A 16,665-nucleotide genomic window follows, 5' to 3' on the forward strand; every position below is an offset into this window, starting at 1 on the left:
CAGAAAACACGATTATTTTTCTTACCCCATTGGCAGATTATTCAGCTTGTTTCAAGCAAAACGTATTTTTCTGAAAACAAGACAACAGTTTTCCTCATTTAGAAAATCCTTCTTGGTTTAAGAATTTTTAGATATTCTGGCTGGAAACGAGACAACAAATCTAAATAAGAAAAGCATTTTTTGCAGTGTGGGAGATCTTTCCAGTGCTGTTCCCTGCCTCACAGACTAAAATCAGAGCGCCTGCCATTGTATTTTATTAGCTAATACTAACAAAGATTAACTAACCGTGAACACTACATATATTAGAGTCAATGCATTAATGTTAACTAATGGCGCCTTATTAGCGTTACCCATATATTGTAGATGACCGCAGTGTTGGTGTGTGGAGAGGTGATGTTTGCTGCGAGTGTGTGCGGTGATGTTTGTTCTTTCTCATGCGTTACATTTCATTAGTTATTTCTTTGTTTTATTTGCTGTGTGTGTGTTTTCATCCAGCCTTTTTTGAGTTTGTATGCATATTTTGCTTTTGTCTCTCATTTTCATCTCATCATCTCATATGTGTTTGTGTGTGTGACCATCACAGCCAATTTGGAGTCAGTCAGGCAGACAGAGCTCCAGTCTGAGAATACATCAGGTACACACACTCCTTCCACTCGTCTCTCTGTTCTGTTTTTACCCCTTAGCATTCCTGTCCAATTTAACTCAATGTCAGGTGTCCCACAAATGCTACATTGAAACACTAACAGGGTAAACTCCAGTCTAGGTGTGTGTGTGTGTGTGTGTGTGTGTGTGTGAGTCAGACGATTTTCTCTCTGTGTGTAGAGATGCAGTCAGTGCCTCAGGCTCAGGTGCACACCAGCTGTCTGAGGTCAACATTCAGAGATTGTTCTGTTCTCTTTCTGTCTGAACTGATGAGACCTTTTAGTGGAGCCAATATGATTATTAAGAGTGACGAGACACTTATCCCACGAGATAGGATGAGACATGAAACTGGGTTTAGAGAACGAGACGAGAATTTTATACCTTTTTAAAGAAATCCTCAATGATGAAATATATAGGGAAAAACAGCATTGTATTCAACTGAAAATCACAAAATGCATGTGCGTTTTGATATAAACTTGTACTTTATGAAATTAAACTTCTATTTTAATAAATTACATGCTGTAATAAACATGTAAACTAAAGCTGCATGATTCTGGATCAATTGAAAATCAATTTTTTTTAACAAATTGGAGATCACGATTCTTTCATGATTGAAAATGAAGACTAGAAATCTAAATATTTCTAAGACTTTTAAAAAAATATATTCAAACTAAATTTAAGGCGAGATGCTGCAGATGAATAGGGTAAACAAATGAACTCACTTACCCAGTTGATTGATTACATTCATAATTGCGAAAATGTTTGTATTACAAGTTTTCTAAAATGTTAGATATAAATATGCAAATGAAATATGCCCTAATTTGCATACATGTCTAGTACAAAAATCTAAACACTGGATGAAGTCTTAAAAATTCTTGTTTATTTTTTTGACATTTGTGACCCTGGACCACAAAACCAGTCTTAAGTCGCTGGGGTATATTTGTAGCAAAAGCCAAAAATACATTGTATGTGTCAAAATTATTGATTTTTCTTTTATGCCAAAAATCATTAGGAAATTAAGTAAAGATCATGTTCCATTAAGATTTTTTGTAAAATTCCTACTGTAAACATATCAAAATGTAATTTTTGATTAGTAAAAATTTAGATTTTCTCAGTATTTTGATTTTTTTGCACCCTCAGATTCCAGATTTTCAAATAGATGCATCTCAGCCAAATATTGTCCTATCCTAACAAACCATACATCAATAGAAAGCTTATTTATTGAGATTTCATATGTTGTATACATCTCAGTTTTGTAAAAATTTTACCTTATGACTGGTTTTGTGGTCCAGGGTCACATATTAGAGTCAAATGTTTTTAAAGAGGGAATTTTGGGTATCTCATTTTGTCACTCCATAATTTGGAAAAAAGCTTAGAACAGACAGAAAACAATATATTTTTCACAATTTTTGAGGGGATTAAAATGTATATGTTTTTGAAAATGTACATATATAGATACATGACCTTAAAAGTACTTTTTATTTTGTGCAAGAAGTTTTCTGGAAAAAAATCCATATTATTCCCTCCTGTCCGCTAATGTCAGGCCTTGCATTTGTGACTGGATACTACTTGTGTTTGCTCTGAGGGGAGCTTCAAAGGTTCCTACGTGTTTTTGCAACATTAAGTAATGTATCACAGACATATCTCATGAATCCTTTCATAAACAAAGTGTAGAGAGAGTGTAAATATCAGATTGATTGTGCAGTGTAGAGAGCTTTCATTGATTATAATTGAATTTTGTGTTTTGCTCTATTTCGTCGTCAAAAATGGTCTGAAACAAGCCAAATAATTAAAGACAGTCACTTGCTTTTTTCCTGAATGAATCAGCCGTTCGAACGAATCAAATGAATGAATGATTCAGTAATTAAATCAGTGACTTGCTGCCACCTACTGGCAGATTTGTTTCATTTTTAAAGTATATTTTATTTCAATCATTTAACATTTCTGTATTTAAAATTTTATTTTTGAAACAATAACATACATACATTTATTAATCTTATTCCACTCAAGTCTTGGGTAATTCACTGAGACACTGGGAAATGTTGTATACTGACTGTTTTAATGGTCTGTAAATCCAAAATGTAGTGTTTTTAAACATAGTTAAACTGGTGTCACATACAAGGATCACATTCATAAAACAACCTTAAATAACCCAGTGATTAGGATTTTGTTTTCATAGTTGTTGGCCCTTGGCTTTTTGTCAAGGTGTTGTCTGGCAGCACTCAAAGAGAAGATCCTTTGATGATCAACACAGTACATTAATCTGTCTGTGTTCTCCCTATCAGCTCTTTGTTTCAAAATAAAACCCCCCACACATACTAACACCCGCAGACTCCTACTGTGGGAATTTCTCTTTGAACATGACTTTCAGGCGATTCTTCTCTTCAGATGTATCCTCCCTTACATTGGAGATAAACATTCCACTCCATCAGAATCAAAACGTCCTTTACATGCTTATGAGATGCCCTAGAGAGAAAGACCCTTGCACCAAACACCTGAAGAGAGGAGATTTTTATATGTTTGAAAAATGAAAACTTTTGGTTTGAAGCATCTCTCTCGTTATTTGTGTGTTTCTGTGGGTTTGTTAAATAGGACTCAGGTAGCATCTCATCAGTAATGGTAAATAGAGGTTCTCCGTTCAGGATTTTTGAGGCCCATCATGGGAAGCAGTGTCTGCCGATCCACCGATATCAATCTTTTTAAAGCCTTTTTATCATGTAGAATTATTTATAGTGAAACTCCAGTTAGGATTATTTTTAGGCATTTAATTTTTTTTATTTTTTTTATTTTTTTTTTGAGTGGTGGAGTGGAGCATTTCTCATTTCATTTTTCAAGAATATATATTTATCTCACCTAAATGTTTGATCTTTTTTTTTTTTTTGTGGAATTGTGCAATTATCAGCACAAGTCTGATATTCACAAACACATTTATCCATTATTTTGATTTCAGATCCAAACATTGTTATTGAAAATGCTTTTTCAGCATTGGGATTCGTTTTTTTTGCACAGTACAGTAATCTTTCATAGATGAGTTTAAACACAATAAATATAAGCAACACATTATTCAGTGCTTTGTACTTTTGCATTTACTTCTAGATTTAGATAGAAGTCATTTCCGCACTTTGAAAGAGAAAGAGAGAGCGCCGTTATTCACCCGCACTGTTGCAACTAAGAAATAAGAATTGTACAAAAAAAAAAAAGTTTCTTTGTTTGTACATTTACTGAGAGGATTACTTTTTTTTTCTGCTTGATTCTCGCACTGACTCACAGCCCAATAAATACACACATACACAGAATAAAAAAATAATTCAGTATTCACGCAAACATAACTTTTTCTGTCTTAAGTGAACGCGTGGGGAACTGTTGGGGAAAAACATCTGTGTAACATGATATTTATACTTGATTCGTGCATTACAGTATATCTGTACAGTAGTCTGTCTCATTAATGTTAATCTAGCATAAAAGAGAAGAGAGAATCACTCGCTGCACTTCTTTAATCTGCTTTTGCAATTTATTTCTAATAAACACATTTGAGTATTTGTTTTTCGCACATGAGTTTTGTAAACAGATAAAGGTAATGCATTCTTTTGTTTCTTTCTAGGCTATTTGTTATACTGTTTTTCTATCTATTTTTGTAACAGCAAAGATAAAATAAAAAAAATGCTGTATTGTGATTATTAATACGAAAAGAACTGGAGGAAAACGTTTCTTTCTCATAATCAGCTTTGCTGACTCTATCGACTTCAAACGGGTGTAGCGTAGTCCTACAAATCATGCATCTTTTTTTTTTCAATTTGTTAATTTTGACTCGTTTGATCAGCACTGATCACATATTATTCTCAGGAGGAAACACGTGTTAAGGAGGTAAACGTCAACAATGCATGCAGTGTTTAAGATGGTATGACAAGTGTAAACGCATGAATCTGATAAACGGACAACCAAAAAAAATGGATATAGGCAATAAATCAGAATTGGACATCAGGTCCTAACTGAACCACATTTTATTTCTTTCACCAACAGTGATGTTGTATTTGCGTATTTATGGCTTGTGAAATTTAAATAGCAACTCACATAGAAAACTAAGTGTACTTTCAAATGATTAAACACGTTATTGTATCTGTTATTTAGTTGCACCTGATGAAGTGACAGAGGATAACGGGGAAGGTTTGTTTTCTTGACGGTGCGCTGTGTCGTGTGAATGCGTGTGAGCCGCTTGATATCATGCCGAATGCTCTGTAAGATCACAGGGACCCTCTCGGCTTTATTACCCATGAACCAGCTGCACAACCTACTGTCAAGCTCAATCAAATGATCCGCCTGTTAACAGTAGAAATGTTTAATCATGGTCATGTTTTCATTTTAGGATCAGTTTGTGTTCAGACTGGATTCTTTTCATAGTTTCTCTCTCTTTCTTCTCTGTTTATTGGCATGACTTTATTCACATTTTCAAAATATTTTACCTCTCTGGCTGTGTTTGGAATACTGCTTACTTAGGGGTGTGCGATATGACAGTTTTTAAAGGTGGATGATAAAAATGTCTCAAATCTGCTTTTAGAGAAACATCGTAGTATCATGCTGTTCTGTCAGCTGTTCTGGCGCCTCCGTCTCAATATACTGTACAACGCAACATACATTCAGATCAGTGTTACACTCACAGGACACTGCACTTATTCACAATCACAAAAGTACATTATTTGCTTTAAAGCTTTGGCAGTTAAACATTTCATATGCATGCAGTTCTGACATGCATGCACTTTTACAGAGCATGCACACACTAAAAGCGCCTAATCTGATTCCGCTAATACTGTTAAAACACACAAGGTGTACATATAAATACAGTTGCTTATGTCTAAAGTGAAAGTAAACATTTGAGAGTAAAATGGACACAAGTCTGTATATTAGATGCGTGCAGCTCTTAAAGGGACAGCAGACTAATTGTACTAAACACGCTGCTGCTTGTCATTAAAGGCATAGTTCACCTCAAAATTGTAATTCTGTTATTATTTACTCACTCACATGTTGTCCCAAACTTGTATGAATTTATTTCTTGTGCTAAACACAAAATAAGATGTTTTGAAAAATGTGGGTAACCAAACATAGCTGGTCCACACTGAATTTAATAATAGAAATGATCAAATAGATAATGTTTAACAGAAAAAAAAGAAACTTATTCAGATTCACAACAACCTGAGAGTGAGTAAAGGATGGTATAAAGGACAGAATTGAGACACTATTTTTTATTAATTTTCTATGTTAAAAAAACAACAAAACGCAAAGAGAAAAATCACTCACTCCTCTTTGACTGAAGAAGTTCAATACAGTTGCTTTAATAAGAATCAATGTACAATTGATGTATAGTGTACAAGGATATAGTTTCACTTTTCATATTTGTTAAATGTATCGAATGCTGCTGCTAAATACACCTATACCTGAAAAATAAAGCACTGTTTGTTTTGTTTGTATCATGTTTATTTGTAATGTATATTGTGTAATGTGGTTTCACAAAAGAGTAAAACCAACATGACAACGAATCGTGATAAAATTGTGATTTCCGAAAAAAATCGTGATCTATTTTTGCCATATCGCCTACCCCTATGCTTACTGCTTACTACATTCTTCGCAGTTTATACTTGCTGCTAGGAGTCAGCAAGTGGCAGTCACCTATCATCTTGAAAATAAAAATGCATTATTTAGCATTTTTAATATAATTTTGTCAAGAAAGAGATTGCATTAAAATTGGCAGTAGATATTGCTTCAGATTCATTTGTGGAATTTGAAACAGAATGTGAAGTGCATTGCATTGTGGGTTTCAGTATTCTGCATATTGCATACTACTGTCTTTTCCTAAAATAGTAGTTAGTATGCCATCCCAAATGTACCTCTTTCTCCTTTTCTTGCTTTATAGGTACTGTACGTGTCGCTCACTCTTTATTTCTCTCTCTTCCGCAGCATTACCTCCTCCAACCCCTCCTGCGGAGGATGTGGACCGACAGCGGCGCAGGTTTAACATGCGCATGCTTGTTCCTGGACGTCCCGTTAAAGAGACTCCAGCCACACCTCCACCCGTCCCTGTAGAGCGGCCCACCTATAAGGAAAAGTTCATTCCACCCGAGCTCAGCATGTGGGATTACTTTGTGGCCAAAGTGAGACCATGTCTACTGCTTATTTACACAGGAAAAACTGATTTATGAAACACATGTGCAGAGTGCATACGAAAACAAGCTATTTTTTGCGTTCTAAGCATGCATCCATTATAGATGCAAAATCGTAGAGGTGTGTTTGGACATATGCATCAGTTCATAAATCTGAAAATCACTTACCCAAGTGTCTGTCCCATTGTTTCCTCCAGCCTTTCCTTCCTCTGTCTGACAGCGGGGCGCTGTATGATTCAGATGAGAGCGGTGGTAGTGACGATGAGGATGATGATGATGCCTTCCTCTCAGACACACAGATGACAGAACACTCTGATCCAAACTCCTACAGGTGAGATTGTAACATCAGAATGAGAGTTGAGCAGAAAATTCAACCAAAAATGTACATTTCAGGATTTCTCTCCATATAGTGGACTTCTATGGTGCCCTTGAGTTTGAATTTCGAAAATGAAGTTTAAATGCAGCTTCAGAGGACTCTAAACGATCCCGGCCGAGGAAGAAGGGTCTTATCTAGCGAAATGATTTTATATACAATTTATATCTTGTCTGTGTAATCCGGGTCAATACAGTTAGGGTATGTCGAAAAACATCTCGTTTTCTTTCTCAACTTTGCTCAAATCGCCCTCCATCGCTGCAGAAGTACCGACCCAGTGTTTACAAAGTGAACATAAAAAGAAGATCAAACGCCCTTTAGAAAAAAGGTAAAACAGTGATGTAGGACGATTTTGAAGTTGGGGAAGAAAACATGATGGGAGTTTTTCTGCATATCCTAACTGTGTTGACACGGATCACACAGACAAAATGAGCATTTGAGGTTAAAAATTATATAAATTGTCAATTTGTTTAGAAAACAGCTGATCGTTTCGCTAGATAAGACTCTTCTTCCTCGGCTGGGATCGAGTCCTTTGAAGCTGCATTTAAACTGCATTTTGGAAGTTCAAACTTGGGGCACCATAGAAGTCCACTATATGGAGAGAAATCCTCAAAAAACATAATTTCTTTACGACTGAGGAAAGAAAGACATGAACATCTTGGATGACAAGGGCGTGAGAATATCTTTAACTTTTTGTTCTGGAAGTAAACTAATCGTGTAACTTCTGAACGATATGTGCATTCTACTTGCATTTAATGATTGAGGTCCATTATTAGTAAATTCATTCTTTTCATTGATGGATAAAGTTAAAAAAATTCTGCTAAAAACTACCTTTTATATTAATATGCAATGCGATCTGGAAAAACCCGTCGGATGTTGTGCAAAAGTCAATGTTTAGCTTAAGATGTATGCCTGAACGCTCAAATACATGCAAATATATGTCAAAATGCAGCATTTGGTGATTATTTGTGTTAAACTTTAACTCATGTCTGAAATTAATGAGAATGAAAATCGGTGTAACAGTATATTGGATCTGTGCAGCTCTTAAAACGGCCAGAAGTAATATTCCTTCTGTCGTCTCTGTGCTTAATGTTCATCAAACAACAAAAGACAAAGACGAAATCACTCACTGCTCTTGACGGAGGGACTATTGTAGTTTTTATAAGAAACAAATCATATTTAATTCTTACAGTGAAGACGTTTTTTTTTTTTTTTTACATTCAATTAATTACATTAATTAAAAAAAAAAAAAAAAAAAAACTTTTATTTCTATCTTTTTTTTTTTTTTTTTTGTATTGGTGTCTTTAAATTAATCAATCATATAAAGTTCCGGACCCACTCATGATCGTGTTAAACAATCATGATTATGATTTTTGACATAATCGATCAGCCCTAGTCAAAGGTCAGTTTTTTGGTTAAAATTAGGTTTTCATTAAATTATTGTTATGTAACATCTTGTCTACAATCTCTGAAAATATCTTGGCAAAATGCACTTGTTTAGTGCAGGAAAAATAGTGATTAGCTTTCATGTGATATCAAAACCTAAAAAAGGTCATATTTCACCATGTGTTGGGTTTTCCTAGATCGCATCACATATAAACTACAATAACTTTGGTGTTTAGTGAAAGACATTGGTCCTGTGTGCACCAGAATACACATGCATCTTGTCATCATATCAGTGTGTAGACTAAAGCATGTTTATATGTGTTTGTGTCTTTGCAGTTGGTCTCTGATCCGCTTAGTGATGGTCAAACTTGCCCTGCACAATGTCAAGACCTTCCTTCCCCTGACAGGCCTGGACTTCACAGGTGCACGATTGGTAGAAATGTACTCTAACATGCTCAAACTGTCAAAAGGTAAACTAAACAATTGACTTCCGTTTCCTTTGTGTCATCTTAGAGCTGCCAGTGACGTCTCCCCTGGCCAATGCTGTGCTTAAGACACTGGAAAACTGGGAACAGATTCTCCTGGAAAAAATGAACAAATTTGACGGACCTCCACCAAACTACATCAACACCTACCCCACGGACCTGAGTGCTGGTGGAGGACCGGCTATACTCCGACACAAAGCCATGCTAGAGCCTGATAACACACCGTTCAAGTCAGTTTGCTGCTAAAAATTACAATTAAACCACATTTCTAAAGATTTACGTAAATGGGCAACTGTTCATGTGTTTTATTTCTCTTCAGGTCAAAGCACCACTTCTCCTTCCCTGCTCGCCGTCTGTGGCATTTTCTGGTGAAACAGGAGGTGCTCCAGGAGACTTTGATTCGATACATCTTCACAAAGAAAAGGAAGCAGAGTGAGGTAACTACAGAACACAGTGGTGACAGAATAAATTGGGCAGGAGAGATTTCTAAAGAACACAGAGTGAGGTATACCAAATCTACTCTTGTTTCTCATTGGGACATAAGCTGTTTTTTAACCATTTAAAGGGGATAATCTGTGATTTTATTGCCGTCTGAATCCAGAATGTTGTTTTTTTTTTTTTCTCGTACTATCTGCGTAAAAATTCCTGGCTGAATTACCTACTGTTTTTTGACAAACATTAAAAGATTAGTTCACTTCCAGGACAAAAATGTACAGATAATGTACTCGCCCCCTTGTCATCCAAGATGTTCATGTCTGTCTTTCTTCAGTCGTAAAGAAATGTATGATTTTTTTGATGAAAACATTTCAAGATTTGTCTCCATATAATGCATATGTATGGTGCCCCCAAGTTTGAACTTCCAAGATGCAGTGTAAACGCAGCTTCAAAGGGCTCTAAACGATCCCAGCCGAGGAAGATAGGTCTTATCTAGCGAAACAAATTGACAATTTATATACTATTTAACCTCAAATGCTCATCTTGTCTCGTCTCTGACATGCGCATGCTTAGTCTATGTGATCCGGGTCAGTACAGTAAGGGTATGTTGAAAAACTCACATCTCGTTTTTGTCTTCAACTTCAAAATTGTCCTACATTTTTACTGTATTTTTACTATACCACTCATTTTTGAATTTAGACCTTAAAACTTGACGAATAGGGCAATGCACACAGCCATATTATGCCGTTAGGCCATTTCATGTTTTTTCTGCCGCCGCAGATAACTGTAAATTGGACATTAGTACCTTGATATTAGAGGTACTACCATAAGGAAAGCCCAATTTTATTAATTCATGTGCATCCATGCTCTTTCTTTATTCATAGTAGGATGGCAGTGATGCACAAAGGAAATAGGTTATATAAAACTAGAAATTGCAAAAATATCCATGCGCAAGTGAATAGTTTCACAAAAATGTTTTGTGTGCATGCAAAAGTCTGTATTTATTGTTATTAACATTTATTTTAGGGTCTGTTTATGTTGTCAGAAAATAAAACCTGAAACAAAAAGTTTTTACAGATGACTATTATACCAAATATAAAGCTGAAAATAATACATGAACCAATATTGTTAAATATAGTTCAAAAATCTACTGAGAGGTTTGGAAATTTGAGTCTGGGAAGGTATGGGATTTTAAAATGGAAAATGTCTAGGAACCCTGCATTTGAAAAGAGTCATTATTATGCCAGCGACAGGTATGCAATATAACTTAAATTATGTATTAGACATAGTTATATACATTTAAAAAAAAAAATACAAACCAAGCAGCTTATGTAAATAAGAGGTTGCATTAACTTATTTCTGCTAACCGCCACATCCATAACTTTGAGAGAGAAAGTGCAAAACAGAAAACCAGTCAATGGGACAGCCACAAAGCTTATCCAAAATATCTTAAATTGTGTTCCGACGTTGAACAAAGCTTTTGCAGGCTTGGAACAACATGGGTGTAAGTGATTAATGACAAAATTTTCATTTTGAGGTGGAGTAACCCTACCGGGGCTAGCATAAAATGATTATAAGACATTAGTTTTAAATTTGTTATTAAAGATTTGGAGGAACTTAAAGAGAAGCAGTGTGTTCTATGAATCAAGATTTTTATAAAATGAATCTAGAACTGTAATAAGTAGTCATCTCTTATGTTAAAGGGTAAGTACTGACACAGACGCTGGAATGTGCATGTTATTAGTGTTGTTAGTGTTGGGGAAAGTTACTTTTAAAAGTAATGCATGCATTTTATGTTACATAGTTACTTTTTATGGAAAGTAATGCGTTATGTTACTTTTGCGTTACTTTTTAAATCTGGGCAGGGCTTGCTTGTTCGTTTTTAATATATTCTATTTTTGTCAAATGTAGAAGCCTCAGGCTTAGAGAAAAGTAAATTGACGTCTGTACAGTAGACCGCAGAAGAACAAATGTCAACTCTTCAGTAATAAATTTTCGCTTATTAGTATGGATGAATTGGATCATCGAAGGTCGGCAGCAAAGACATCAATTAATATAATGGGATTTAATACATAAAGGATATTTGTATTATTTAACATATTTAATTATTGCAGGTTTTGCGTTGAATTTCAGTGTTTTTATTCATTTTGAAGAACACTGTATCTGTTTTTTAGTGAGTGAGATGAATTAATGCATGTTCACATTTATTCTAGAACTAAAGTAACATCTTACTCACAATTTCTCTCAACATGAGGACAGGAGAGCTTTTAGTCAATAAATGAGGGGAAAAGTAACTCAGATATTTTCTCGTCAATTCAAAAGTAATGCGTTACTTTACTAGTTGGAAAAAGTAATATTATTGCCTAACTTTACCCCCAACACTGCATGTTATCTCAATACCATCTCTCTCTCTGTCAGATTTTCAACTGAGATTTATTTTGGTCTATATTATTTAATTTGTTTTTCTCCATCTCTTTGTCACTCGTGCATGTGTTTTGTGCTGTGCCCCATGTGTGTTTGTTAATGTGTGTGTGTGTTGTGGTGTGGTGTGTGTTATGTAGTATTTAGATCATGTGGACCACCTCATACAAAACTGCGTTACTGGAGCTCGAAAAACCAACAAGGTACTAAGACACAGAATGGGAATCGTCTCTCTGTGAAACCCTCTCAAAGCTTTGGGCTTCTATCCTCTGTTAACCTGCTGTGACCTCACAAACACACACATTTCTTTCCTCACATCCCCTAACTCGTCTGGCTCAGCACTGCTCTTCCTCACTAACCGCCGACGGCACTGAAAGCGGTTAACCAATCAGACCGGATTCTGCTTCTGACACCATGTTTAGCAGATCAAGTAATAACTGTGATTAATTGGTGTTTTGCCCTCTGAGGAGGTGTGTACATGGTCTCGACTGCATGTTAGCAAACTTCCTGCTCTTGCCGCTGTGTGTGGATGTGATCAGGCAATAATTTTAGCAACAGCGGTGCAGCAGATCATACTAATGCCAATGTGTGTTTGTGTATGTGTGTACCAGGTGGAGGCCGATATGGGTTACCCTGGAGGCAAAGCCAAAATCATCCATAAGGAATCTGACATCATCATGGCATTTGCCATTAACAAGGTAAGGCCATTTCTGTCTACTGTCTGTGCACACTGTAAAAGATTTAAAGGGGTCATCGGATGCAAAACTCACTTTTACATGTTGTTTGAACATTAATGTGTGTTGGCAGTTTGTGTACACAACCACCCTACAATGATAAAAATACACCCAGTGGATAAAGTAATATGCCCTTTTTAAAATCAAGTCATTCTCAGCTACTTGTGGGTGTGATGTCACACAGACAGAGGCCCCTCCTACGATAGTTGATTGACATGAGAGCCTTACCTTAGCTCCGCCCTCATCGAGCTGAAACAGTCCGACTCCGATCTCCATTGTGTGACTCAGGTGCAGAGGAAGACTCTAATTGAGCGATTGAGGTGTTCTGTGTGTTGGATGTAATAATAAACATAGCAGTCGTCATTTACTCCCGACATCTGAGCCACTGGAGATGCAGAGGATTAAGATTACTTTCATTTTTGGAAGGAAAGGTCCGATCCCGATCAACAACCCACAGCAGAGTATAAGGGTTTTTTATGCATCTTTATGCAGCTAAACGTGGCTCAATGCGGCTAAAGTAAACATTACGGCTCGTCATCCCATGGGAGAGAGGGGCGGGGCGAGCAGAGCTCATTAGCATTTAAAGGAACATGCAACAGAATAGCTCGTTTTAAAAAGGGCTGGTTTTGACAAGGTAAAAAGAGTGCTTTTACACTACCATTGAGAAATTTTAATTAAAGTATGTTACAGACTTCTCATTAAGACCCTAACGGATCATATCAACTTGTGGAAAATGGGCATCCGATGACCCCTTTATGATTTTAAAACGATTTTCTTTTCAAATAACATTTTATGTCCTCATCTGCTGTTCAATTAGTAATACTTTGTATGTCTTAAATGTCTGTCTGTCTGTCTGTCTCAAAGCTATTTGTTAGAAGTGTTTTTCTTAATGGAAGATTTGCGTTTAAAGAGCTAATAACGTGTTTCAACTCAGTTATTTTGTGTCTAACTGATTACATTAATGCGGAGCCCGGGACGTCACCTGTAGAAGAAAAACTCTTAAACTGAAACTGTTCTCTCGGTTTATTACACGGCTCTTTGGAATGCTTGATTCTGATTGGTCAGTTGAGACATTTGCAGGTTCGTTCTTTTCAAATAATCACCGCTCCAAAGTAATAACGCATAGCCGGTACTACTTGTATGTTTAAAATCCCTCCGTGCCAACAAAGATTACCGTTTGGCGCCATCTTGTGACAAACACTGGACAACCACAATTAACAATGGAAAATTTCGACATTAATCTATTTAAATTGTCTTACTAACCTAACGTACATAGTTTGAATGTTAGTCACGTGGTACTATATCGTTTGGCGGAAGGATAAAAATGTTAATTTAAAACAAATATGCCAATAAAAGGTTTCAAATTCATATTCATGTCCAGTTTTTTTCCTTATGTGGCAAGTAGCCGTGTAATAAGCGGGATAATGTACAGGCAGCCTGTAGTTATCGCGAAATAAGCCCCTTCAGTGTGATACAAGACCCTCCGCTTCGCGTCGGGGCTTATTTCTGCGATAACTACCGGCTGCCTGTACATTATCCCTTACTTAACAAATCGACTTAAACCAATTTCCAATACATGCGCTCAGATTTTGTAAACCGTACCTTCGTTTTTTTTGTACGGGTGCGCCGATTGATCATCTACCGATCACTATCGGCCGATAATCGCTTTGATCAGCGGTCTCTAAAAAGGCTGATCTCATAAAGACATCTAAAGCTGATGTTAGAGGTTTGTCACGACATGCAGCGGCACTTTCTCAGTCTCTGTTTGGCACTGGTAAAACAATTATAATGCTGTAGGTGAGGTACAATTCAAATTTCTTAGTTAAATATCTTAGAAAGTAATTTGAAAACCTTTTGTGAGACATCATTTCGCAAACATCGCGAGTGAATGACGCGCTCTCTCTCTTTCTCTTTCAAAGTTTGCAAATGACTTCCAATCAGCACATTGCGTCTGACTATAAGCAAGCTGCACAGTTGACACAGGGATTGTTACTTGCACAATAGAGGCAGTGACGCATCGTCACTAAAGTTTATAAATTGCATTTCTTTTTTAAATAATTTCTAGTGTTTAACATTCATTTAGCACTCGTGTGATCTCCTGGAGATGCTCATGCACACTCTAAGCGCACACACATAATGCCAGCTTCACATATCTCTGTTTGCAGTGTGTATTTTTTTCCGTGCTCATTTTAACGCATTAAAGCGTTCAAGCTGTGCACGGTTGCAGTCTGGCAGTGCGTTCCAGGAGCGGTGCGTCTGCAGCAGTGCAGAGATCATTTCCGCATCGAGTCTGTGCTGCACGCGCAGAATTAAAGTGACAGCGCATTGTTTGCAGTAAATATGAACAAGGATTGACACGAAATGTCATAATTACACCATAAATGCATATAAAGTCTGTGTTTCACAGTCAACGCATATGTTTTTTTGGCTAGGTTTAAAGAAAAAGAGCATTTTTAGATAGATAAAGCAATAATAGATGGAGGTAGGAAAACAAAGTTCTTTATTAACAACAGGATTGCTTGAAATAAAGATTTAAATGCAAAAGAAAAGGCAGTAGAACTGATTTCTGCTTCTGTCAATAGACATTATATTTATTGTGTTTAAACTCGTCTATTAAAGATCACTGTACTGTGTAAAAAACGAATCCCAATGCTGAAAAAGCATTTTCAATAACAATGTTTGGATTTGAAATCAAAATAATGGATAAATGTGTTTGTGGAAATCAGCCTTGTGCTGTGTGTAAGCTATTGTGCAATAATTGCAAAATTCTAAAAAAATAAAATAAAATGCACTGCATGATCAAACATTTAGGTGAGATAAATATATATTCTTGAAAAATGTCTAAAAAAAATGTTCTGCATCACCAATCAAATAAAAAAAAATAAAAAAACTTGCCTTAAAATCCTGATTGGAGTTTCACTATAAATAATTCTACATAATAAAAAGAAGGCTTTAAAAAGATGGGTATCGGTGATCAACTCCTGATCAGAGCACCCCTAATATTGCAGTAAAGTGTTTATTTTAAAAGAGCAAAAAAGTTTTATGGACCAATTCTCACTACTAACTAATAACTATGACTTTTGACTCAATAAACTTCTAATTGGAAGCTAATGAATTGTTAGTAAGGTAGTTGTTAAGTTTTGGGTATAGTGTCGGATTAAGAATCTAAAATATGGTCATGCAGATTGATGGGATTATGTGCTTTGCAAGTACTAATATACAGCCAGTATGCTAGTAATATGCATGCTGATGAGCAACTAGTTGATGGTGAGAATTGCTCCTTGTTACCAAATGTTTGAATGTCCTGTTTAATGTGTGTTTGTGTTGTTTCTCTCAGGCTAACACTAATGAAATCGTGCTGGCGTCCACTCATGATGTCCAGGAAGTGGACGTGTCCACACTGCTCGCAGCTCAGCCTTACACCTGGATCGGAGAGGACTTTGACAAGGAGTCTCGCAGGTATGTCACCTGTCTCTGTGTGTTCCAATCATTCAGCTCACGGGTTTGATTTGTTATGAACGTCTGGTGTTCTCTGCGTAGCTCTGATGATGTGGATTACCGCTCGTCTCACACCAACATTGCCCAGGCCAGCGCCGGTCCCTTTGCACACCAACAGATGGCAGCGTCGTCCTCCATGCCCTGGCTGGGCAGTGGACAGACCAGCATGGGTGCCAGTGTGGTATGTTAGACAGACTGTTTACTGTGATGTGAAATAAAGTTTACAAACAAGCTTTAATTCAAAAGGTTGTGGGGGAAAGGAAATCTAGTGTGCAAATGTAATGGATGAGTGTTTGACCTTGTGCTTTGAGCTTTGAAAAAGCACTATAAAAATGAAACATTATTATTATCATTAATAATATTATTACTATTATTTATGTGATTTGAGATAAACATCAGCATTTATAAAGACATTTTTTAAAAAGTCCAGAATTAGTTTTTATCAAACACAATCTTAAAATCTAATATACTGTGTGTGTGTGTGTGTGTGTGTGTGTGTGTGTGTGTGTGTGTGTGTGTGTGTGTGTGTGTGTGTGTGT

General features: G+C 36.3%; 1 protein-coding gene across 1 annotated transcript in view; it reads left to right on the forward strand.

The window, feature by feature from the left end:
- dmxl2 (Dmx-like 2) overlaps positions 1-16,665 on the forward strand; it is a 103,731-nt gene that overhangs the window by 67,906 nt on the left and 19,160 nt on the right. Inside the window, 8 exon segments of the mRNA XM_073851102.1 lie at positions 6,592-6,785; positions 6,992-7,125; positions 8,890-8,975; positions 9,067-9,268; positions 9,358-9,475; positions 12,506-12,592; positions 15,966-16,087; positions 16,169-16,307. Of these exon segments, the coding sequence (XP_073707203.1) occupies positions 6,592-6,785; positions 6,992-7,125; positions 8,890-8,975; positions 9,067-9,268; positions 9,358-9,475; positions 12,506-12,592; positions 15,966-16,087; positions 16,169-16,307 (1,082 nt within the window).

This window comes from Garra rufa, chromosome 11 (assembly GCF_049309525.1).
Source record: "Garra rufa chromosome 11, GarRuf1.0, whole genome shotgun sequence".
In the NCBI taxonomy this organism is placed as follows: domain Eukaryota; kingdom Metazoa; phylum Chordata; class Actinopteri; order Cypriniformes; family Cyprinidae; genus Garra; species Garra rufa.